Source organism: Girardinichthys multiradiatus, chromosome 18, assembly GCF_021462225.1.
Source record: "Girardinichthys multiradiatus isolate DD_20200921_A chromosome 18, DD_fGirMul_XY1, whole genome shotgun sequence".
Classification (NCBI taxonomy): Eukaryota; Metazoa; Chordata; class Actinopteri; order Cyprinodontiformes; family Goodeidae; genus Girardinichthys; species Girardinichthys multiradiatus.
In genome coordinates this window covers 48,959,730-48,985,838 of record NC_061810.1, presented here as the reverse complement: position 1 = coordinate 48,985,838, position 26,109 = coordinate 48,959,730, and the positions used below count along the sequence as shown (strand labels likewise).

Below are 26,109 nucleotides of genomic sequence, written 5' to 3'. Positions count from 1 at the left end.
CAGTCTCTGCCTGAAGCAGGGAGGTTCCAGTATCCTGGCAGCTGAGTAAAACACCAGAGTTTTTTGTTTCTGACATAACCTGAGCCCAACCTGATGATTGGACTGAACTGATATGTGTTTCTCACCAAATAATAGTCAGTCATTTTCTACCGCTCCTTCACAGGGGAAGCTGGTGCCTATCTCCAGCAGTCTATGGGTGGGAGGCAGGGTCCACCCTGGAGAGGCTGCCAGTCCATCACAGGGCAACACACAGGACAAACAACCATGCACACGCCCACTCACACCTATGGGCAATTTAGAGAGACCAAATAACCTAGCAGTCATGTTTCTGAACTGTGGGAGAAAGCTGGAGTACCCAGAGAGAACCCACGCACGCAAGGGGAGAACGTGCAAACTCCATGCAAAAACTTTCACAATGTCCTTTAAGACAATACTGAAATCACCAGAATCATTAAAACTAAAATCTTCAGCACAATGTTATTGGTTTCATAAAACAAAAGCAACAATTATTCCTACTGCTGCTAAAATATGAATTATTACTTTTTGAAGGTCTGTCATTTATGGAGTAACAAGCTGATATGAGCTGGTTAATTAGTTGGGCTATCTGCTCCGATAGCCAGGCTGCTCTACAGCCATGCATCGTATGGCTCACCAGCTGAAGGTCTAAATCAGTGTAACCTTCACAGGTGTAATGGCTGGAGCTCTTTTAGTTTCCACAGTGTGAATGACCATGTTTTTTTTGTTGAAGCCTTCTTCCAGCCAGCTGACCGGCAGTGCTCAGCAACAGGTGAGGGAGGGATGCACTGTGCTGCCATATGATCCATACAGTCATATCATCATAAGGACTTTTTGTAGTTTTCAAAATGTGGATAGATGTTAGCAGCTCAAAGCCTAAAGAGCGACTAATGATCTACACAGAACCTTAGAGGAAACAACCAAACCACAGCAGGAAACCGAGCTCAGAACCTCCTATTGTCCAATAGGGATACTGTTCTGAGAAGGAAAACTGGGCAGAAAATGAGAGAAAATCATGTCACAACAATTTATAATATTTCTAAAACTAAATTTTCCATTTGGTTCTGGAATACAGATAACTGGTCCGCTTCTTGTAGTTTCTTGATGATCCAGACCTCTGTTTTTGAATTATTAATAAGCAGAATATTAGATCAAGGTTTGGTAATCTCTGTCTATATTCAGCTGTTAATGGGCCTTTCTCCAAACAGCCTGAGCAAAGCTGTGGCCTGCATCTTCCTGATGCAGGGAGAAGATTCAGTTCCTGCAGGAAGCAGCAGCTGTGCAACATGTTGCTCCCAACCTGCACACTGGAGGCTCCAAGGCTCATCTCTGGGTTTCTGTTTGCAGTTACTGTGATTCTTTCAGGGAGCTGTGCAACTGTTGGAGTCCGTTTCTATCTTTAGGCCAGGAAGTGAGCCGTGTACGTCAGAGCTAACGGGCTAACTGAAAGCTGGCAGTAGTAAACAAGCAGAAGAACATGCACATGTTCAGAGAATAAGTCAGTCTGCCTGGCGACAGATGTTCAGGTCGTAAGCCGCTGCAGCAGCAGTTAAGCCTCGCTGCAGATCGTCACTGCAGAGACAACAAAGTTTTACACAAGGTGTAATTTTACCCAACACTTCCAGCCGTCTGTTGTATTCCCAGGTTTTCAGTGAGCGGGTTAAACATTGCTGGTTACTGAATATCAGGAGTTTACGGGAAGTCACAGAGATCAAACCTGATTGGATGATCTGTCTTCATAAAAAGAAACAAAGTACACTTTGAGTCAAATGAACAACAGCTTTTACAATCACTGCTTGTAAAACGGTTAATTATTTATTCTTAACATTTTAAACTTTAAACTTAAAACCTTCCGTATTGTGTATATTCTGCAGGAATAATAAACACACAGTATTAAATATTATCCATTATTTCTAACAGCCCTGTTCTCCCTCTGGATGAATTAACTGAGCTTCGTTTAAAATACTTAAACAGATATAAACCAGGATGAGTTAGTTATGCATATTTACATTTATCCACTTTTAGAGTTGAGTTAGGGTTAAGCTAACCCTGCAGTCTGAACGCGCTCCACAGGTCTGTTAAACCAGGGATCAGTTCAAATCACTGCTGCTGTGCTCTGCTGTCCAGGACCGGTTCTATGGTTTTTCAGCTGTGTTGCGGATTTACTGGAGATCCAGTGAAGCATAGCGTAATGTGGCAGAGTCTGATACATTAAACTAGTTCTGCTATGCTGCTTTTACACAGGGACAACATGAGCAATCCAATGTTTCCTTACATAGAAAACATTTGAACAGTTTGCTAATATGAAGCTAATTTGTCTGCATTATATTATAACCAGGACTGAACTGGAATGTACGGATAAGACCTAAATTATTCATACCCCTGGCGGATTTGGATTTAAAATTATGAGAATAGTTTTGGACTTCGCTGCATGTAATTAAATTAAATGTGACTATATGATTGGACTGATTATAAAATCAATATAGTTTTATTCAATACAAACTTGAATAAAATAACCAACACCAGAAGAGGCAGTGACATGACAACGTTCGTGAAAGAAAAACTACCCATGGCTAAAGTCCGCTGATCTGTTTGGTCTCCGTACAAAATGTTCACTGATGCCAAAAATGTGGGCTCCTAACATTTTACATATGGTGGTCCTGAGGTGTATGAACCAATGAAACCTGTCCACAGTTGGCACACGGCTCCACAGCGCTGCATTTCAGATGTTTGTCCGTTGCAGTAGAGCTACCTAGGAGTGAGATCTTTGCTGTGTTCAGTCCGTTATCAGCTCACTGACAGTGGAGATGATACTGTCCCCACAAGGCCAGGGACTGCACTGCACATTTATGTGATTCTATACAACTCGACATTATTTCCCATCAAGAATTGTTATACTTAACATCATCCATGATGTCAAATAATGTTTGCAGCCGTATAATTGTTCCACATATAGAAAAAGATCTGGGTCTCAACAAGGACTTCCTTTGTTGAGTCATGATTCATCTTTTTCTATAAAGAGTGTGTTCCTGTGGAGCTGGTCTATTTACTACACTAACAACATCATTGGTATTTCATTGTGGCTCCACTTATTTGTACCCAATTTTTCAGTCTGAGTCAGACTGTAAATCGGCCACTGAAACACCGAACTGGTCAACCATCAGCAGAAAGGCGTAGCCACCAGGGCAGAGTAGCAGCCAATGAACCACTGAGTGATGCAGCTGGTCAGTGCATTGTGGGATTATCTGGAGCATGTGATGGATGTGTTTCCACCCGGCTCACTCGTCTCCACCTAAGATCCTCTCCCTGTGCAGCTGTCTCCTCCAGACTGGTTCCCTTTCTCACCTCTGTCTCCCTCAGACAGACTGTGTTGACTGAACGTCTGGACTCCCCACATCAGCACGTGACTCATCAGTCTCTGATTCATTTTTTAAAAAGCTGCTACAACCCCAGCGTGTTTACAGGAGAGGAGGCTGATCGTTTTCTGGATAAAACCCAGCAGATACAGCGAGCAGGGTGACTGCTGAAAACGGGCCCAGAGGGGTGATCTGAAGGTGGGGTTAAAGAGACAGGGCAGTAAAACATGGTTTATTGTTTGATTTAAAGAAAATAAATTTTACCAAGAGGACAGTTAATATAAATATTCAACTTCCAGCCAGAAATTGTGCAGTGGAGGAAATAATTACCAGATCCCCTGCTAAACGTAAAAGTTTACTTCCTTTAGAAAGAAACGGGACAGTTTGATTTCAACCTAAAGCATGGGTCTCAAACACCATCGAGGTACGGAGATGTGACTCTTTTTCAGCACACCTCCATTCAATAATTGGGTCAGTAGCAGGACTCTAGAAGCTGACTGCCTGTTGAAGACACAATTCAGCTATTTGACTGAATGGTGTTGGACCAGGGACACGGGCCTTCAAAAACCAAAGTGTGAGACCCCTGATCTACAGACACCGAATATGAACGAATATAAAACAAAACTTGGTAGACCTTGGGAGGAAAAACTCTGTGGGAAAGCACAGCGGTAAGAGTTTTCTTCTAGCTGGTCACCAGTTTTGCACACATCTCAGGGAGGATTTGACCCACTCTTCCTTACAGAACCTGTTCTTGCTTTGTTGGTCGTACTGAAAGATTCATTAATGATCCATTAGTGTTGCTGCTGAGGAAGGAAGGTTCCCAAACAAGAGCCAAGTCCCTGGCCATGTTCACTGATCCCACAATGTGGTGTAGTCATCCTGAACCCTTGGCAGACAAGTAGTCCCAAAGTATAATGCTTCCACCTCTGTGCTTGACTGTGTGGATGGTGTTCTTCTGGTCATACTTAGTATTTCTCTTCTTCCAAACACATCGAGTTCCTCTAATACCAAAGAACTTGACTTTTGTCTGACTTCATCTGACTTTAACGCTTTCTCCCAAACCTCCTCTGATTCTTTTTAATGTTACCTGGGAAACTGCAGATGTGACATACAAAGCATGGAGCTGCAGGACATCCGTCCATTACAGAGTAGCATATTTCCAATTTGTTGTTGACTGTGGTCCTAACTACCTTCAGATCATTAACAGCGCCCTCCTACATGGCTGTGAGCTGACCCCTTCACCATCTCTTAGATCCAGAGAGCTTGAAATGCAAGAGAGGATTCTGTCGAGACGTGCTTCATGCAAATAACAAGCTGAGATCAGGAGTATCTGTAACCAATTCATTAACTGATTCATCTGTGGGGGATTCTGGCAGGGTTATACTGGGTTAAATACTGTTTTTCCCACTATGGATCAGTGAGAACATTTGTTTTTAGAAATATAATGCAAGCATTTATTATTAATAAACCAGTTTACTGTTGATGCATCTGTCAATTTTCGCTTCATCAAATCAAGAAATAATTTTTGTTATTCATTAGTTGGATCAAAGTTAACAACTGCCATCAATTTTAGATCAACCAACAGCATGTACCGTGATGCACTTTTTGGAGTTTAATAAAAATCCAACAGGGACAAAGTATATCCTGCTTCAAACATGAAACCCAACTGCAGGTCTGCTTAGAGCCTAGATTCCTAGTCGGTGGGTACAAATAGCATTTTCAGAAATGACTAATTTAAGCTGATGCCTGTTTCCAAAAGGAGAAAAGGACAAAAGAGTTCATGTGTTCTACAGAAGATCACAGCAAACATGGGCTGTAAGTTCTGAAACTGTCACTTGTTCTGGAAACATCATAATTGCATTGCATTCCCCGCCGAGATCCTCCCTTCATTCAAAATTCAAAGCACGGTCTAGTCGAGATTAATTGAGTGTCTATGATGTTGATTCAGACTATTTACCATCTGTGCCTCTTCCTCCCCCCTCACCCTACTTTTCTCCACAGCAGTTTGGAGGACTACTAGGATGCTGAGTACTTTTCCTCCTCATCAGTGCTCTCCACCCTGCTCTCCATGACCTGAGAGTGCCACCACAGCGGGAGGAACCAAGCACCAGAGAGGAAGAGAAAGGAAGAAGGTCAAGGAAGGAAGTTCAGCTGTTATCATTGTTTTCTTTTTTTGAGATGGCGGCGACTGAGGCCAGTGCAGCGCCAGTGGTCCAGGAAGATGGAAAAACTCCTGAAAACAAGCCAGCCGAGGCGGAACAACCGGCCAAAACCGCAAACTCAGAGACTGTCAACAGCGAAGTTGTGGATAAAGACGGCGCAACCGTCAACAGCGAGGTGGTGGAAAACAAAGAGACTGTGAACAATGACACAGCTGCAGCAGCGGCAGAGGAGACAGGCGGTGAGGAGGAAGGAGCAGCAGCAGGTGGGGAAGCAGCACCTCCTCAGAGTTCAGAAAACACCTCCTCCGCTGAGCCCAAGTCTTCATTCCTGGACTCCTTCCTCAACAAGAGTGGCCTGGGGAAGGTGATGGCGGGAAGGAAGAAGAAGGAGCACAGCACAACTGCAGGAGGAGCAGAGGAGGCCACCCCTGAAGGAAGCGAGAAGGACGGAGAGAAAAGAGGTGAGGAAGGAGCAGAAGCTGAAGGAGGAGGAGAGGGAGGTGCAGAGGGAGAGGCTGCAACAGACAAGCTGGCAGAGAATGGAGAGAAGGAGGAGGAGAAGAAGGGCAAAACTGCAGAGACAAAATCTACAGTTCGTGATTTGATCCGGAAGCCTGTGGCGAGGATCTTCTCCCATCGCAGCACCGAGAAGAAGGACGGTGCTGCTGCTGAACCCGAGAAACAAGTCAAGGTCCGATCCAGGTCCCTGGACCGCCTGGAAGATCCTGAAGCACTTAACGCCACTGCAGACTCCACCGTAGAGGAGGGAGGAGCAGCAGGAGGAGCAGAGGGAGAACAGAAAACCTCATCCTCCTCGGCGACTACCAAGCACATGAAGCGCTGGCACTCCTTTAAGAAGCTCATGGCTCAGAAGGCGCACAAAAAGAGTGGCGGAGGTGAGGATGGGAAGGAGGAGGGAGCAGAGGGAGAGGGAGGTGGTGGAGACTCCTCCACTCTGGACTCCAAGGAGTCCGGGCACAAGAGATGGAAGCTGAAACGGTCTTGGACCTTCCAGGGTCTGAAGAGGGACTCGTCCGTGGTTGGCATCAGTGGCAAGGCCAAGAGCTCAGACAAAGAGTCTCCCGACAAAACGGAGGAGGGAATAGGAGGAGGAGGAGAGGAAGAAGAGGAGGCCCAGGGTGAGGCAGGAGCTGAGGAAGATAATACGGAGGCAGGGGAGGAGAAGACCGAGGGAGGACAGGACGAGAAGGCGGCTGCGACGGGAGGCGGAACAGTGACACAACATGCCAATGAGATCTGGACGTCCTTCAAGAAGCGGGTCATCCCCAAGACCAAACGGGCCAACACAGAGTGCGCCCCCACAGGAGAGGAGGACGCCACTGCAGCTGCAGCCTCAGGTGAGGAAAGAGACAAACATCCTGAAATTATTTCTGTTAATTCTGAGTTGGTAAATGTGCTTCATACAGGCATACACAATGGCACAAGTTGCCAAACAAAGAATTTCTTATTTGTGGATCAATAAGAATATCTTCATTCATGATGTAGCACGTACTTCCTGTGCATGCAAAGGTTTTCTCCAGGTACTCTCGCCTCTTCCCACAGTCCAAAAACATGACTGCTAGGTTGATTGGTCTCTCTAAACTGTCCTTAGGTGTGACTGGGTACATGGTTGTTTGTCCTGTGTGACTCTGTAGTGTCCTGTGAGGGACTGGTGACCTCTCCAGGGTGTACCCCGCATCTCTCCCAATAACCGCTTGAGATAGGCACAACATAGTTCATTGACCCCACAGTGTGATGAAGTCATCCTGGACTGTTAAAAAAACAATCAAAGCCGAATGTTTCACCTTCACGCATTGGCATTTCTTCTCCTCCAAATATGATGGGTTAAGTTGATGCTAAAGGAGTTGTATTTTATCTCCTCAGACCAGAGCACTTTCTTCCAACCCTTCTTCTAATTATTTAGATGTTCTGTAAGAAATTTAAGACAGGCTGGTTTCTGTGCCTTCTACAGCAGAAGACTGCAGGATCTCAGTCTATTCGATTGCAGCGGTGTTCTAGTTGACAGCAGTCCTAACTGCCTTTGGATCAATACCAAGCTCATCCTGGGTAGTTGTGGTCAGTACCCTCAAGCACAGCAGCAGATCAACAACAGAACAGCAAAAAAATAAAAGGCCTCTACCTGACTGAAATACTTTGCCAAGACCTTCAGAGAGCTGAGCAGAACCCTTAATGAACAGAACCAACTTTAGAAGAAAGTGGTGTGGTTCTTATTGGTCCAACATTCCTCCACTAGACTAAAATCATTTTAGATCCTGGTAAAGACCTGGTGTTTATTACGTACTAATACATAAAATCTTAAATAACAGAGGGTGTACTTTGCTGCCGTAAGTCAACATCTGGAGAATCTGGAAATGTATTCATGTATACGAGTTCAAATTTTAAAGAGACTCCAAATTGTCTTTCTAAGGTGGATCTTCATTGATGTCATGTGCAAAATGGAAAAAATCATTTTAGCAAGATGAAGTACATCTGAACAGAGGGTTCAATTCAATTCAGTTCAATTCAGTTTATTTATATAGCGCCAATTCACAACACATGTCGTCTCAAGGTTCTTCACAATAGTCAGGTTCATTCATTCCAATTAATCGTAACCATTGAACAGTTCAGTCAGATTCAGTTATTTATTCAAATGGGATAAAAAGTTTTTATGTCTAAGGAAACCCAGCAGATTGCATCCAGTCAGTGACTTGCAGCATTCACTCCTCCTGGATGAGCATGTAGAGACAGTGGAGAGTCACTGGTGTTGACTTTGCAGCAATCCCTCATACTGAGCATGCATGTAGCGACAGTGGAGAGGAAAAACTCCCTTTTAACAGGAAGAAACCTCCAGCAGAACCAGAACCAGGCTCAGTGTGAGCGGCCATTTGCCACGACTGACTGGAGGTTTGAGAGAACAGAGCAGAGACACAAAGAGAACAAAGAAGCACTGATCCAGGAGTACTTTCTATGGGAAGGAAAAGTAAATGTTAATGGATGTAGCTCCTTTAGTCGTTTCACCTAGAAAGAAAGAACAGATAAACTCTGAGCCAGTTTTCAAGGTTAGAGTCTGAAAAAGAGCACATAGAGTTAGTTACAGTTAAGCTCAGTCAATTCTAGGAGTGAGAAAGGGTTAAACACTAAAAGACAGGGCTATGTGGATCATCAGTAGAGGGTGAGCATTAAGTTGTTGCCAGCAGAAGCTCGGACGATGCCCCTCTCCAGAAAGGTGTCACAGGTAGACACAGAGTCAGGCCAGGTGTAGCTTCTAGGAAGTGAAAAGAGAGAACAAAGTTAAAAGCTGAAATAACAGCAAATAATGCAGAATTGGAGAGTAGTGTGAGAATGTAGCGAAGAGGGTGAAAGTGGTCATTATGTCCTCCAGCAGCCTAAGCATATAGCAGCATAACTACACAGATAGTTGCAGTTCAGATTATTTAGTTAAATAATCAAGGCACCTCACAAAGGGTCCCCCATTGTTATACTAAAAACCACAAGGATTGTGGATACCTCTCTCTGTCAGACTGATTATAACCATTGGAAAAGAGAAGGGGTCATACAGGTTGCAGAAATGGAGGGTGTGTTTGCACCTCAACCATAACTGAGCTGTATGATGGAGCTAGATCATTAAGGGCTTTATATGTGAGGAGGAGAATTTTAAATTCTATTCTGGATTTAACAGGGAGCCAATGAAGGGAAGCTAAAGTAGGAGAAATATTATCTCTCTTTTTAATTTTCATCAGAACTCTTGCTGCAGCATTTTGAATCAGTTGAAGGCTTTTAACTGCATTTTGTGGACATCCTGATAGTAAAGAATTACAATAGTCCAGCCTTGAAGTAACAAATGCATGAACTAGTTTTTCAGCGTCACTCCTGGATAGGATATTTCTAATTTTGGTAATGTTCCGGAGTTGAAAGAAGGAAATCCTAGAAACCTGTTTAATATAGGATTTAAATGACATGTCCTGGTCAAAAGTAACACCAAGGTTTTTTACTTTATTACCGGAGGTCAATTTAATGCCATCCAGGTTAAGTGATTGACTAAGCAGTTTCTTTTTTTAAAGACTCCGGTCCAAAGACGACAACTTCTGTCTTGTCTGAATTTAGAAGCAGAAAATTTAAAGTTATCTAAGTTTTTATATCTTCAAGACATGCTTGTAGTCTATCTAACTGGTTGGGTTCATCAGGATTTATGGATAAGTAAAGCTGAGTATCATCAGCGTAACAGTGACAATTTATCCTATGCTGCCTGATAATTTTACCTATTGGAAGCATATATATAGTGAAGAGAATTGGCCCAAGCACTGAGCCCTGTGGTACTCCACAATTAACCCTGGAGTTTAAAGATGATTTATCATTTACATGAACAAACTTGAATCTGTCAGACAGATAAGATTTAAACCAGCCTAGCGCTGTTCCCCTGATCCCTACAGCATATTCCATCTGAAGGATGATTTGTTCTCTGTCACATTTCAAAAGAAACTGGAGATTTCTGAAGATCAGACTATTAACTACTGAGTCAAACAAACATTAAATTATTGACATAGAAAACAGAACAATGATAATCTCAAACTAATGACTGAAGGAGACATTTAAAGGGAAATATATATAATTAAGCTGCTAAAGAATCAAAAATGTATGAAGAGTTTGTCCATCTCTCTGAAGTCAAAAGTTTTTATGATTTCAATTTCTGATTTTAAACAAAAAGGGAACATTTGGAGATGGGTGATGGTTTTAGTCTTTAAAACTACGCTAGAATCATCCAACTTCCAGCACCAGGCAACAGCTACATTAGAACGAAATGAGTGCCTTACTTTGGTACGAATCGAGCTGTCCCAGCGCAATCAGAACCAGCTGAATCTCAGCAGGCAGGCGGTTCTGATCTCCCTTTGTCTCTCAGTTTGAGCTGATGTGGAAATCTCGGCACAACCACAGTTTAAATCAGTGCTTTTAGGTAGGCAGGCTGATGGCGCTGGCGGTTGGACAGTTGAATGGTTCTGTTCTTTGGATCACGGTACATCTTTCAGGCACAAAAATGTTTATCGCAACCAAATCCCAAGAGGATAATCGGTCTTCCCTCTGACCAGATCAGGCAAGTCTTGTTTATAAAGTATCCTAAATGTTTCTCCGAACTCCTGAGACTCCTCACAAGGTAAGAACCTCTTAGGGAGACGTTGTCACAAGGGACTGATCAACCAATCAGAAGCAAACTGTGGACAACATGGGAGCAATAACACATGTTTAATTACACCGAAGAATTACACTCTTCAGTGGTTCCGACTGGTTAAGATTCCATCAAGTTGGATATTAAAACGTTAATTATTTGTGGAGTCATGTTATCACTGATTCATGTCTTGCTGCAGGTGAGGAAGCAGCCACAGAGGAAGGCAAAGACTCCAAATCAGCCAAGGCCAAACGTTCCCACTTCGGCCGCGCTGTTTCCCTGAAGAACTTCATCATGCGAAAGGGCAAATCCAGCAGCGTGGACCAGGGCGAGGGTGCAAAGGCGGAAGAAGAGGCTACAGAAGGAGGTGACGCAGCAGAGGAGGGTGGTGCTGACGGTGAAGCTACCACTGTGACCGAGGAGATCAACGACAAGGAGGCAGCAGCCGAGGAGAAGACGGTGGCAGAGGAGAGTGGAGCCGAGGCTGTGAAGGAGCTAGAGCAGACACAGATCGAAGCTCCGGAGACCAACGGCGAGACCGGTTGCTCAAATGGAGTGGCAGAGGAGAATGCCACAGAGAATCACCACGAGGACAAGACGACGGACAGCAGCCCTGTGAAGAAGAGCAAGGAAGCGGGAGGAATGAAAGATGAAGCCAACGCCAAGATCATCAACACCACGGCAGCTGTAAACAGCGGTGAGTTCGAGTGCGCCCACCGGAATTCTGATGAGCCTCAAAACGGCTGCAAAGGAGGATATACTAACAACAAACAACAACAAGAAGCAGAACTAACAAACAGCAGCAGGAAGCAAAGCAAAGGCAGCTGTGTTGAATCGAAGCTAGCGCTAATCGAGAGCAGGGAGGAGCAGAAGGAGGAGGGGGGAGGAGAGGAAAGGTCTCCCCAAAATGGAGGCTGTGACGAGGGAGAGAGGGAGGAGGAGGAAAATGATGAGGAGGAGGAGGAGATGAGGAAGAGGGACCTCCGAGAAGCAGCAGTGGCTATTGTTCAAAATGTGATGTCAGCAGCTACCAACCAATTAGAGAGGGAGCTGAGTGTCGACAACGGCTGGAACGGCGGTTATGAAGCCGACGTTAGATACTGACAACACAAACATACAAGTTTTATACACATAGTTATATACACACAGTTTTCTGCACATATTTATGCACACAGTAAAACACTTTCACGTGTCAAACGTCAAGTTACACGAGCATGAAAACACAGTTTATTCTTTAGGAAACAGGCTTTTAGGGTTCGCATGTTAACAGAGAGAGAGAGTACCTAAAAGGTAAAGATGCTGAACTGGCTGGGTCAGTTTTCCTGTAAGCAGAGGGAAACAGATGAGGAAACAGCTTAAATCAACCTGATCAATAATAAATGCAATTACATTTCAATAATCTGCGCACAGACAGAAACGGATTCTTTTTTCTCATAGAACAACAATCAAGGCAATTGCCTGAACAAGGGAAATAAGACTTATTCTCTTGAAATTTAGACAATCAAATGTTACTGCTTCCAAACTTAAACATTTAAAGGGCGTATTTGATAATTATTACACATTTTTCTTGTTAATTATGTTCATTATTGTAGCTCACCATTGTTTTATTCAAGCCAAAAGCTGCGATAAAGTCATCATGTTCCATCTGAAACACTGAACTCAGGGGTCAACGCACTATGTCCACCCAACATGAAAGCAGTGATAGTTCATCTTCCATATGATAAGTATTTTACCAATTTGTTGTGAGGAGGTGAAACTGAGGAGAAATGTTGTCTGAGAGGCAGTAGCTAGGAGATGTAATAAACCGGCACCCTATCCAAGGATTTAAAAAGTCCTGGAATAATTCAGGAAGACGTAGTAGAGCTTCTGCAGCTTTAAGTATGTTTAATTCAAGACTTATTAAAGTCTTTTAAAAACTATTATTTAAATTTAAGATCTATGATAATATGAAGTAACGTCAGTTACTACAATAACTTAACACATTATATGTACCTTAAAGTAGGTAAATCTATCTTTTCAACCCTGTAATCAGCTCCAGTGCTTTTACACCAAAGTTACTTAACTCCAATGCCTCCATCAAGCAAGCCTCATAACAGCCAGCTCAGAAAACCCCTAATTACAAGCCTCGTCTTGTTGAATATACAGCTACACGTGATGAAGAGGCTTGTTGCTAATAATGTAACTAGAATATTTAGATTTTAATTGCCTAAATGTCCAATAAACCAGTTTCAGAAGCTCAAACACACTTATTGTTTAAGAGAAGAAGATAGTAAAGCAATGAACATACAAATTTAAGACATGACTAAATTGTTATAGACTAGCCTGGTACATCTGGGCTTATCTTAGACCTGTTAAGGCTTCTTATTGAAGTGAATAAATGTAACTGAGAGCCTGGTTGTAGTTTGTACACCAGTTCTGACCAGTTTTTACTGATATGTTCTTCTTTAAATTGGCAAGATAAAACACAGCAGCAGTGAATGGAAGCAACTAAAAGTCACTTTGATACACATAATCAGTTCCTTTTTTATTTGTGAGTGATCAACTCAACTGCGGTAATGTAGCTGTTAAAACATAATTCTGACATCTCTCACACTCCGAAAATATCTTGTTTAGCCCTAAAAAGTCACTTTAAGCTAACACTTGTGGTTAGAAACAAAACAACCAGATTGTTGTTCTCAACAGCAAGCTGTAACGCGTTGCTAGTCCAGGCAATACATCATCACTCCATATATGGTAGTGCACCTAACAAAACGAGTCTTTAATGAGAATAAATGTCAGTATAACTATTGTTTTTTTTAATAACAGCTTGATAAAACTTCACAGATGAGTAACCAGATGACAGAATCAGTAGAGAGGGCTAGACGTCTTTAAATCTGGGCAATGCTAGCAGTTTCCCTCTGCTTCCAGTCTACGCTAAGCTAGGCTGTTCAGCAAACACAGGATGGACTTTGAAATAATGCAGTTATTTCTAAAACAACCCAGAGATGGAGAGGAAAAGAAGCATCCCTCTGAAGGCCTTTTTTGTAGCAGCATGTTCATGATGAAACCACTCTGCAGCAAACAGGACTCAGGTGGTGAGAGCAGATTTCAGAGCAGTTACCACATTAAGCTTATTGCTCTGGAAAGTTTTGAACACAGAAATAACGGACAAGCTGCTGCTGTGTGCTGACAGCAGCCAGTAAACAGTCTGAAAACACAAACTAGAATTAAACATTTCTTTGTATGTGTGGTCTGCGGAGTGTACTCACTCCTTCCCACCTACTTCTCACTCAGTATTTGAAGCTATTCTCTGGTTGAGAAAAAAGCTCAGACCTGCTGGATGCTGAGCAACAGTAGGTGAAGTGCCTGTGAACCTCCTCCATTATTAACCATTCCCGCCTCCTCTCCATTCAGACTGCTCTACGAGGCTCGGCGTCCAGCGGCCGCCTTGCTTTGATCTCAAAATGGTTCAGCAGATGCTCACAGAGAGCCGAGCATAATTTACCGGAGGCCTCTTTCAAGCTCCGGTTCTGTTAATGAAACTGTTCTCTGAAAAGCACACAGATATCCCAACCATATGCATTTTATTGAATGAGACAAAACAGGTTTAGACTGAAAAAAGTTGTAACCTTTGGTGCTAAATGATGTGTTTGGTTGCAAAAATTGCCTAAGCGATGATTTGTGGTGTAGCACTGTTTTTGTTACATTGCATTATTCCAATCTGGACATTACGGAGTTTTGTTATTTTTCGATATACTGGCTTTGACAGGAAAGAGACAACAGGTACCAACGCACTGAATAAATGCTTATTGTTCCTTAAAAAAAAAGACCACTCGAGATTCCAGTACCAGGTTCTTTTGGTTAAAATCGGACATGCTGTTCGTAAAGCCTGAAAAAGCTGAAATAAAATTAATGAAGTTCGAAAAAAATAAGAATTACATACAGTTTTTCCATGTTGCTGTCTATATACTGGCAAGTTTTCAGGATATTCTAAGTAGGTAAACTAAGTAGATAGATGGATTTAGGTCAGGAGATTTGTTGATGTAATAAGAAGTTAAGTTTAGTTCTCTTCCATCCCTTTCTTCCATGACAAACCTGACCTCAAAAACGTGACCTCAAAACAGTTTCAATTTACTGACATCTAAGACAAATAAAAGCACAACTGCAGACTTTTGCTCAATTTCATCTTCCTTCTAGATCTTCCAGGTGCAGGTAGCCATTAGCTGTAAATAGCTAACTAGTTGTAATTTACAGTTAGCTCTAATAGGGAGAAAAGATCTTTCAGGAGACACCAGTGTAGCCGAATTCATTATTTGGTGTCACAGAGCCTTTTTGACAAAACTTTCTTTAAAATCTTCCAGCAGTTAAAAGGAGCTGATAGCTGTTAGGTTTAACTAGCTAACTACCTGTTGTTGTAGTAGTTAGCTCTGTTTTATAGAGGGAAGTTCAGAATGTTTTGGGAAGTGAGACATCATTAGATGCGAGTAGATCAATGAATTGTCCTTAAAACCAAAGCGTCTCAGGGTCTTGTTTAACATCTTCTGGTAGTTAAATTCAACATGTAGCTGTTAGCTTTAAAAAGCTACAGGGGTTGGACAATGAAACTGAAACACCTGGTTTTAGACCACAATAATTTATTAGTGTAGTGTAGGGCCTCCTTTTGCGGCCAATACAGCGTCAATTCGTCTTGGGAATGACATATACAAGTCCTGCACAGTGGTCAGAGGGATTTTAAGTCATTCTTCTTGCAGGATAGTGGCCAGGTCACTACGTCAAACTGGTGGAGGAAAACGTTTCCTGACTCGCTCCTCCAAAACACCCCAAAGTGGCTCAATAATATTTAGATCTGGTGACTGTGCAGGCCATGAAAGATGTTCAACTTCACTTTCATGTTCATCAAACCAATCTTTCACCAGTCTTGCTGTGTGTATTGGTGCATTGTCATCCTGATACACGGCACCGCCTTCAGGATACAATGTTTGAACCATGGGATGCACATGGTCCTCCAGAATAGTACGGTAGTCCTTGGCAGTGACGCGCCCATCTATCACAAGTATTGGGCCAAGGGAATGCCATTATATGGCAGCCCAAAACCATCACTGGTACGCTTCTTTGGGGCCTCTCCACACCGTAACTCTCCTGGATGTGGGGAAAACAGTAAAGGTGGACTCATCAGAGAACAATACATGTTTCACATTGTCCACAGCCCAAGATTTGCGCTCCTTGCACCATTGAAACCAACGTTTGGCATTGGCATGAGTCACCAAAGGTTTGGCTATAGCAGCCCGGCCGTGTATATTGACCCTGTGGAGCTCCCGACGGACAGTTCTGGTGGAAACAGGAGAGTTGAGGTGCTCATTTAATTCTGCCGTGATTTGGGCAGCTGTGGTTTTATGTTTTTTGGATACAATCCGGGTTAGCACCCGAACATCCCTTTCAGACAGCTTCCTCTTGCGTCCACAGTTAATCCTGTTGGATGTAGTTCGTCCTTCTTGGTGGTATGCTGACATTACCCTGGATACCGTGGCTCTTGATACATCACAAAGACTTGCTGTCTTGGTCACAGATGCGCCAGCAAGTTGTGCACCAACAATTTGTCCTCTCTTGAACTCTGGTATGTCACCCATAATGTTGTGTGCATTTCAATATTTTGAGCAAAACTGTGCTCTTACCCTGCTAATTGAACCTTCACACTCTGCTCTTACTGGTGCAATGAGCAATCAATGAAGACTGGCTACCAGGCTGGTCCAATTTAGCCATGAAACCTCCCACACTAAAATGACAGGTGTTTCAGTTTCATTGTCCAACCCCTGTAGCTACCTTAAGGCTCAGTTATAGTCGCGCAAGATGCCACTAATGGCGAAGAAACGATGTAGGCGTTTATACCTGACGTTGGTGCAGTTTTAAAGATATTTTTTCGGCACTAGTGGCCTTTATTTATTTATTTTTTGACAATCGGCAGACAGGAAAGAGGGGTAGAGACAGGGGGAGACATTCGACAAATGTTACCGGGTCTGGGACTCGAACCCAGACAGCCGCATCGAGGACTGTAGCCTCTGTATATGGTCGCACGCTTAATGCTTACACCATCAGCGCCACGTTGGTGCAGTTATCTCTGAAAACACAGGAGGCAGTATGCTGCGTACCCAGTGGAAATGTAGTAAAAAGAGTGAGGAAATGTTTGACGTAACACATCAAAAATGGCTGCATGCATCGAAAAGATTCTTCTTATCAACATGATTCTGTTTCTTGCAAAGGTAGGGCACGGGGACGACGCGATTGCGTCACTGCTGGTGCGCGTGCCCTGTTCAATGTGTCATTTATAGTGCCTTGCGAAAGTACTCGGCCCCTTTGAACTTTTCAACCTCTTGTCACATTTCAGGCTTCAAACATAAAAATATAAAATTCAAACTTTTTGTGAAGAATCAACAAGTGGGACACAATCGTGAAGTGGAATGAAATTTATTGGATGTGTCAAACTTGTTTAACAAATAAAAAACTGAAAAGTGGGGCGTGCAATATTATTCGGCCCCCTTGCGTTAATACTTTGTAGCGCCACCCTTTGCTGCAATTACAGCTGCAAGTCTCTTGGGGTTTGTCTCTATCAGTTTTCACATCGAGAGACTGAAATTCTTGCCCATTTTTGCTTGAAAAACAGCTTGAGCTCAGTGAGGTTGGATGGAGAGCGTTCGTGAACAGCAGTCTTCAGCTCTTTCCACAGATTCTCAATTGGATTCAGGTCTGGACTTTGACTTGGCCATTTCAACACCTGGATATGTTTATTTGTGAACCATTCCATTATAGATTTGGCTTTATGTTTTGGATCATTGTCTTGTTGGAAGATAAATCTCCGTCCCAGTCTCAGGTCTCTTGCAGACTCCAACAGGTTTTCTTCCAGAATGGTCCTGTATTTGGCCCCATCCATCTTCTCTGTCCCTGCTGATGAAAAGCAGGCCCAAACCATGATGCTGCCACCACCATGTTTGACAGTGCGGATGGTGTGTTCAGGGTGATGAGCTGTGTTGCTTTTACGCCAAACATATCGTTTTGCATTGTGGCCAAACAGTTGGATTTTGGTTTCATCTGACCAGAGCACCTTCTTCCACATGTTTGGTGTGTCTCCCAGGTGGCTTGTGGCAAACTTTAAACAAGACTTTTTATGGATATCTTTGAGAAATGGCTTTCTTCTTGCCACTCTTCCATAAAGGCCAGATTTGTGCAGTGTACAACTGATTGTTGTCCTATGGACAGACTCTCCCACCTCAGCTGTAGATCTCTGCAGTTCATCCAGAGTGATCATGGGCCTCTTGGCTGCATCTCTGATCAGTCTTCTCCTTGTTTGAGATGAAAGTTTAGAGGGACGGCCGGGTCTTGGTAGATTTGCAGTGGTCTGATACTCCTTCCATTTCAATATGATTGCTTGCACAGTGCTCCTTGGGATGTTTAAAGCTTGGGACATTTTTTGTAGCCAAATCCGGCTTTAAACTTCTCCACAACAGTATCTCGGACCTGCCTGGTGTGTTCCTTGGTCTCCATGATGCTCTCTGTGCTTTGAACAGAACCCTGAGACTATCACAGAGCAGGTGCATTTATACGGAGACTTGATTACACACAGGTGGATTTTATTTATCATCATCAGTCATTTGGGACAACATTGGATCATTCAGAGATCCTCACTGAACTTCTGGAGTGAGTTTGCTGCACTGAAAGTAAAGGGGCTGAATAATATTGCACGCCCCACTTTTCAGTTTTTTATTTGTTAAAAAAGTTTGACACATCCAATAAATTTCATTCCACTTCACGATTGTGTCCCACTTGTTGTTGATTCTTCACAAAAAATTAGAATTTTATATTTTTATGTTTGAAGCCTGAAATGTGGCAAGAGGTTGACCAGTTCAAGGAGGCCGAATACTTTCGCAAGGCACTGTATAAACTTGGCTTTAAGCTCAGGTCGATCACTCTGTGTTTTTAGTGAAGAGAAAAAAATTAAGAGAGATCAACAGATGATGAGTTCAACAATGAAAAGTAATTAAAAATCCAAGTAGCTATGGCCTTAATGAAGTCTTGTAAAAATCTTACAGGTAGGGGTTACTGTGGCAACAGTAGTTCAGGTGGTAGGGGTTCGTCCTCTAACTGGTGGGTTGCTGGTTCAAATCCTCACTCCGTCTGTCATCTTGTGTTCTTGTTGTTCTCTTTTGCATGACACTTGCCCGCCTTGCCTGCTGATGGAGGTCAGAGGGCCCAGTGGAGCTGATTGTATGGCAGCCCCACCTCTGTCAGTCTGCCCCAGGATAGTGTAGCTTACCACTGTCAGTGTGTGAATGGGTGGTTGACTGACGGTAGTGTAAAGCACTTTGGAGTCCTTGGACATGATAAAGAGCAGGCTATTTACCTTTAATTAGTCATAGCTTATAGAGTTACTCAGGGTTTATTGGAAAGGGAGACGGGGTATAGATAAATCCATCAATAAATAGTAAATAAAATGAAAGTTTCACCAGATAGCATTAGCTCAGCATATCTGTGTTTTCAGATAAAGAGGAAACTACAACATGGTCAATCCATCAATGAATTATTGGTCAAAATTGTGTGTCACTAAGGCTCTTCCACAAATCAGATGAACCAGCCTTCTTTTTCTCTGTCATCTCTTCAGTCAGGAGCTAAACAGCGACAGAGCCTCACTTCCTCATCAGATTTCAGGGTAAACCTTTTATTTCTTCAGGTTAACTGAGTCAACAAGGTCAACAGATACAGAACAAACACTGACTGTGGTCTTCATGTTGGTTATAATGTGACGATGATCCTTCATAATGTGACAACAATGTTGTTTTTTTCTTTCAGTTGTTTCCTTTGTGTGCATCCTTTAACACTAAAATAACTAACTCAACACTAGTGACCAGCATCTGTACTAAACCACTAAACACACATCTAACCTTTTCTGTATGACTGCTTTTATTATTATTCTATTTTTAATACATTTTTTCAATCTCTTTTGTTATCATTTGCCAGACAAAAAGGCGGGAAACGTGTGAAGCCAAACAAAGAGGATTAAAACTGCCCGGGATTCGCTGAGCAAGGAGCTTTGAGCCCCACCCCCAACTCCTCCTCCGTCCTCCTTCTCCTCCTACTCCTCTCTCCTGTCATCCCTCCTTTCTCCCGAATAATTGGAGTAATCAAATTTAAACAGATCACCATGGTGAGAAAAAGACAGTTGGAGCGAATGAGAGGGATGCAATTCATGTTTATGAGCAGTTAAAAAAAACTTCCTCAGAAAGCAATAATTCACCCCCCATCCCATCCCCTCATCCCTTCATCCGATTCATGCAGACAAAACATTTGCATCCAGTGTTTTTTTTAAGTTTTCTTTGCTTGTCTGTGAGATTTTATATTGTCTACGAGAGAAAAGAAAATGCAGAAATGTAAAAAATGCAAATTGAGACGTTCCTCTCCTTTAGCCCCCCCCCCCCTCCCTCCTGTTAGTTAACCTCTGCTCACCGTCGACCTCTGATCGGTGATTTAAATATAAAGAAAAAAACACAAAAGAAGAAGAAAAAAAGACTTAGTTTTATATTGACAGCCATTTTGGTTTGTAGTCCCCCTCCCTCAGCCCCAGTTTGCCATCCGTCCCAGTAGATATTTGCCAGCAGGACCATGTTGCTAAACTGCCCTGAAGACTGCCACCCCCACAACAACACTGCAACGTCTTCAGCTCTGTGTGTTTAATGTTTTTAGACTGTTATATTGTGTACATGGGATAAAAAAGAAAAGAAAAACAGCATCGATTACTAAAGTCAAAATGTTCTTTTTTGTTGTTTTTCTGTTTGGTTTCTGATTCTCTTTGTTTTTTAAAACACCATCTTCTCACAGTTACTGCAGTCTGACAATATGCTGTAATTAAAAAAGATTAAAAACAACAACAATAATAATAATAATCTTAATAATAATAATAATAATAATAATGAAGATGATGATGATGTTTTGTTGGTCCAAGTTTTCACATGTCCGCTAGCAAATTGTCAAGAAAAAGATAGAACAATAAAGACTAAAATCTAACGACTAAACTGCAAGTCACTGTGGCTTTCTTTCTATTTTCGTCTGAATGATTCAGCATGGGTGTGTTTTCCTGGGGGCGGGGCTGGAATCCGATTGGTCGACCATTAATCTGCGTATTGATAATCTTATCCGTTTACGTAATGGACGGAGTAATACGAGATTTCTTTGTATTAAAGAAGATCTGTGTGTATTATGGGTTGTAGGTAGTTGGACCGGACGTCCATATGCCAGCTGAAGAGGCTTCACACCCCCAGTGTTACGCTCCTCACACACATGATTAAAAACCGAGGCCTCTGACCTCATATTTGGACCTTTTCTCACACTGCATATTGAGGTTTTATTTATTTCTTTCCAACTTTTCTGATTTATTTATTTATTTTGCTTTTTATGTGAAAAACACCGGATATGGATTAGTTTTGCCCTTTTTTATACAAATGAAAGAATGAAAAATGAGCCTTCAGTCCTCTAAAGGATTTCAGGCCGAAAAGGTTCAGCAGATTTATTTTAGACAAACATGAGGAACAATCCTTTAAGCTGGTGCTGCTCACGAATACATGATGCCTGATTATATTATGATCAACAATCTGCCCCCATGGATTATGATGGATTTATGACGGCTCAGAAATTCATCTACAACTTCCACTCAAGTGTTATTGAAACTGTAGCTCATAAACTAATGGATTTCTGTCGGCTGGTCTCACTTGTAGGAAACTGCAGCTATTAAGAATGAAATGAAACCAATGACATCATGTCACAAATTCATATTTGCAATTGAGGGACTTATTACAGCAGCTTTACATGGTTTAAAAAACTGATTATATTTTCATTCTGTTCAGAGTTACAAAATGGTTTGTTTGAAAATGTTCTCCTTGTCTTTAAAGGCGCCATCTTGTGTGTTAGCACCCCATTTTTTATTGCATCAGCATAAAGTCATGCTGAAACCTGCAGAATAATCAAATCTTTGTTTATTAATTTATTTATCTTTCATGGAGAAAAGAAATCCCACATGAAGAAATCATTATTTTTCACCAATGACACCATTATTGACACCTTTCATATTAACTTCCAAATGAATATTACTGAAGCCCTCTTTTTAATGAATACTTAACTTTCTAATGTCGTCAGAAGGTTTGAGAACTTTTAGTATAAATATAATGTGACACAGGGGCCCATTTCAGTAGCATGAATGCATGCAATATGTCTGGTGACATGTGTTGCTTAATGCAGCATCAAAGGTTTAAAGAGGGTAAAGTCATTAAGAAACCACAGCTAAGTTGTTTTAATCCAAAAACAGTAGACGCCAGTCAGCAACAATGTTTTCAATAAACCCATGTGGCGGTGATGGAAATATCAGATTTGATTTGATTTTCTCCAGAAGTTGAATAGACTACATATTATGTGGTGTCTATGTTTGCTTTGCAGAATCTTTTTTGTCAGTATATAATATGCTGCTTTTTGAGATCTTTCAGCCAACTTAATGTTGTCAGACAGGTCCTCTTTAAGAGATTCCCTGATAATACAGTTCTGTGAGTAATCGGGACTGGGTGTGGTTATTAAAATGAAACTCAGTTGTAGGAAAAATGTGGTTAATCACAGTTAATGTATTATTTAACTAGAGGTGTAATAAGTTTTTAATATAGAGTTCGGTTGGTTTGGGGAATATTTTCCCTAATGAATTAAATCCTAACTTGAATACATTGTTATGTCTTTATTCATGTTATTGTTGCCTGAAAGAGGAAATGTATAAGAAGGCAAATGATGTTTTCCCAGCACCATTTATCCTGACAATAAAACCCTCAAACAGCAGCTTACATCCATGAAAAGCTGTGGTGATAAATGTGTTTGTGAAGGATCCTCATCTCTCAGCCCAGCAGGGGGAGCGTCCCGTCATCCTGAGTCCTGGAGACAAAGCAGGAACCTGCTCAGTCTGAGCTCAATAGGCTGAAACCTTTAAAACGAAGCAGAGAGACGGTCAGACATGTCAGGAAATCTCAGAGACAGCATGGTCCTCAGAGATGAGGATAAAACCTGCTTTTCATTCTGCATTTTATTATCATCAGACATTCCAGCTCAGATATTTCTGTACAAATAATGATTGGAAAGAATTAACCAAACAGTCTGAATCTCATGTCGTGTTTTTACACAAAGATGAAGCTCAGAGAGTTCCCGGTCTGAACATTAAGAAACTAGACAGCAATTATTGCAGACGTCTGTAAAGTGTGTGGTGATGATAATTCCTGACTGTCAGCTGAAATCTACAGCATACTGTCTTCCTGTCAGGGCAAATCTCTGGGATTATGTTATTACAGCCGTAATGCTGCTGAACACTCCGACTGGAAAAGTGATGCTCCGTTGTGTAAAGATGTGTTAATGGATGATGTGGGGTGATTATCGTGTTGCTTCTGGTGGTTTCAGGGTTTCTGGGTGGAGCAGCAGGTAGAGGACATGTTGGTTTGGGTCAGATGAGGGTTCAGGTGGAAGATGAGCTGCATGGGTGGAATATAATGTTCCGATCCAACTGAGCTTCCAGAGTTATCAAAATATTAGCTTCATCTAAACCTTCAACTTGTATGTTAGACCCAATCCCAATCAATTTATTTAAGGAAGTGTTCCCTCTGATTACCAGCCCCATTTTAGATATGATTAATCTATCCGTAGTAAACGGATCAGAACCAGAGGCTTTTAAGGTAGCTGTAATTAAACCTTCACTTAAAAAACCTTCACTCGATCAAGATTTCACAAATTACAGACCTATATCCAATCTTCCATTCTTATCTAAAATTCTTGAGAAAATAGTTGCTAATCAAATGTGTGAACATTTATACAGCAATGACCTGTTTGAAGAGTTTCAGTCAGGTTTCAGAGCTCATCATAGCACTGAAACAGCTCTGCTGAAAGTCACTAATGATATTCTTATGGCCTCAGATAATGGACTTGTGTCTGTTCTGGTTCTGTTAGATCTCAGTGCTGCATTGATCCAGTTGATCATAATATTCTCTTAGAAAGGCTGGAATATGCTGTAGGGATCAGGGGAACAGCGCTAGGCTGGTTTAAATCTTATCTGTTTGACAGATTCCAGTTTGTTCATGTAAATGATAAATCATCTTTAAACTCCAGGGTTAATTGTGGAGTACCACAGGGTTCAGTACTTGGGTCAATTCTCTTTACTATATATATGCTTCCAATAGGTCAAATTATCAGGCAGCATAGGATAAATTTTCACTGCTACGCTGATGATACTCAGCTTTACTTATCCATAAATCCTGATGAACCCAACCAGTTAGATAGACTACAAGCATGTCTTGAAGACATAAAAACTTGGATGACTTTATATTTTCTGCTTCTAAATTCAGACAAGACAGAAGTTGTCGTCTTTGGACCGGAGTCTTTAAAAAAGAAACTGCTTAGTCAATCACTTAACCTGGATGGCATTAAATTGACCTCTTTGACTAGGACATGTCATTTAAATCCCCTATTAAAAGGGTTTCTAGGATTTCCTTTCAGCTCTGGAATATTGCCTGAACTAGAAATATCCTGTCCAGGGGTGACGCTGAAAAAATAGTTCATACATTTGTTACTTCAAGGCTGGACTATTGTAATTCTTTACTATCAGGAGGTCCACAAAAGGAATTCAATTTCTCAACTATTTTCTTTCCATCTGAAATTTCAAGGTTTCTTTAACAAAATAATTTGGAAGACATGTTTTCCTTTTACTTTTATTTATTACAGTTTGTTATTCCTAAATGAGCTTTCATATTATCTCTATGTTTTGTTTAGTGAGGTACTGTAGTACAGATCCACACCTAAGTATTTTTATATTTCTTTGTTTTTAGAAAACATCTGTATAATTAGCTTTTATTCGTACAGTCTTCTTTCATCCATGGTTTATCTGTTGCATTTTTCTTAGTAAAATATGATTGTCTGTAGTTTTCGTCATATAAATTTAGCAGTATCGTCATAAATAATCATATGTCTTATTCACATCATGTACACACTATGTACCATAATGAAGTTATTTGAAGTCACTTTTCGGTGCCTCCAAGCTGTTCTCAGATCTGTTCATAATGATCTTCCCTGCAGTAGTTTCCTCTGTTACCTTCATGGTTTCTATACGCTGCTAAACTGCTCAATCTCTTATTAAGATCCCACTTTTTCCATCCATTACATTGGTGAGAATATTATCAATAAGAGCTGCAGTCGGTAATGTAACTCTTGTCGGTTAAACTATTTATTGAAGTAATTAAATTATTGATTATATTCAGTTCGCTCAAGTTTCCTAAATCAGAGTTAAAATCTGCACAGAGAAACATTGTGTGCTGTTTCTTTGAAGTAATTCCAACATTTTCTCGTTAATGCTTCTAGTCTACAGCCTGGTGATGGATATACACGCCTGAATGAGACATTGTTATGTTTTTTATTTATAATTTCTATCACATTATCAACAGTAGTTGTCATTTTCCTGGTAATTTTACCTTTCAGAACTCCGACACCTCTTATTTTGTCTGTGTAAATTGTACATTTCGTAAATTGACAAATGATTTCTATATTTAAATCTTATAATTGTGGGTTTTGTTCCATTTGTCCAGACAGATATTTCTGTTCTTACTGTGAAGAAAGTTCACCATCAGCAGCTCCTCCTCTGTGGATTTTTTGTTGCTGTAACTCCAGAGTAGGATCGCTGTCATGTTGAAGGACCAGTTAAAACCAGTTCATCCCTTCTTGAATATTGTTCCAAGTCATCCGCCACTTGCTCCGCCGTCTTTCTGTCCATTTTCTTTTTTATGGCACAAATGGCCTTTATTGACAGTTACCAGACAGGAAATGGACAGAGAGAGAACAGGCAAGACATGCAGCAAAAGTCTCAAGGGTTGGGAATGAAACCCAGGACGGGTGCATCGTCTGGTGAGTCTCTCTGAATGCTCGAGAACTGTTCTGTGACTGAAGGCGACCTATTGACCTCGCTTATGTTCAGGGCCAAGCCCAAGGCCTCAGCTTCCCCAAGCTCAGAATGGTTACCGACTATCGGATCCTTAAGACGTTACGGCCTGGAGAGCCTCAGCAGCCTCTCCTGCCAAGAGAAAGCAGGGAAGAGGACACTCTGCTGAGGCTTAGCCGACAGGCATGTGGGATTACGCGGGGTAGCCACCCCAGCCACCCCTGGAATCTGATTGGCCACCCCAACCAGAATTGTCAATCAGTTTGTATACAGGAGTTTGCAGTGTGGCCAAATGAACACTTTTGTCACAAGATTTAGAGCATTTAAGGTAAGCTGAATCTTTTGCCATGCTCAGGAACGCGCGCAGCAACAGGCTGCCGATCGATTCTCACAGCACGGAGTCACAACTGGCAATGAGCTGCATATGTGCAGAAAAATGCTCGCTCCCAT

The 26,109-nt window shown here is 41.8% G+C and overlaps 1 protein-coding gene across 3 annotated transcripts in view; it reads left to right on the top strand.

Moving 5' to 3' along the window:
- Nucleotides 1-20,731, top strand: part of si:ch211-137a8.4 (spore wall protein 2) — a 52,269-nt gene extending 31,538 nt beyond the window's left edge. Inside the window, exons 2-5 of one of the 3 annotated variants that reach the window (XM_047391747.1) lie at nt 5,373-6,891; nt 10,894-11,391; nt 19,324-19,371; nt 19,680-20,731. In XM_047391747.1, coding sequence (XP_047247703.1) covers nt 5,550-6,891; nt 10,894-11,391; nt 19,324-19,334 — 1,851 coding nt within the window. In that variant the 5' untranslated portion in view covers nt 5,373-5,549 and the 3' untranslated portion in view covers nt 19,335-19,371; nt 19,680-20,731. The remainder of the gene's footprint in view (nt 1-5,372; nt 6,892-10,893; nt 11,392-19,323; nt 19,372-19,679) is intronic. The other 2 variants (XM_047391745.1, XM_047391746.1) reach the window with 2 other exon arrangements.
- The last annotated feature ends 5,378 nt before the right edge of the window (nt 20,732-26,109 follow it).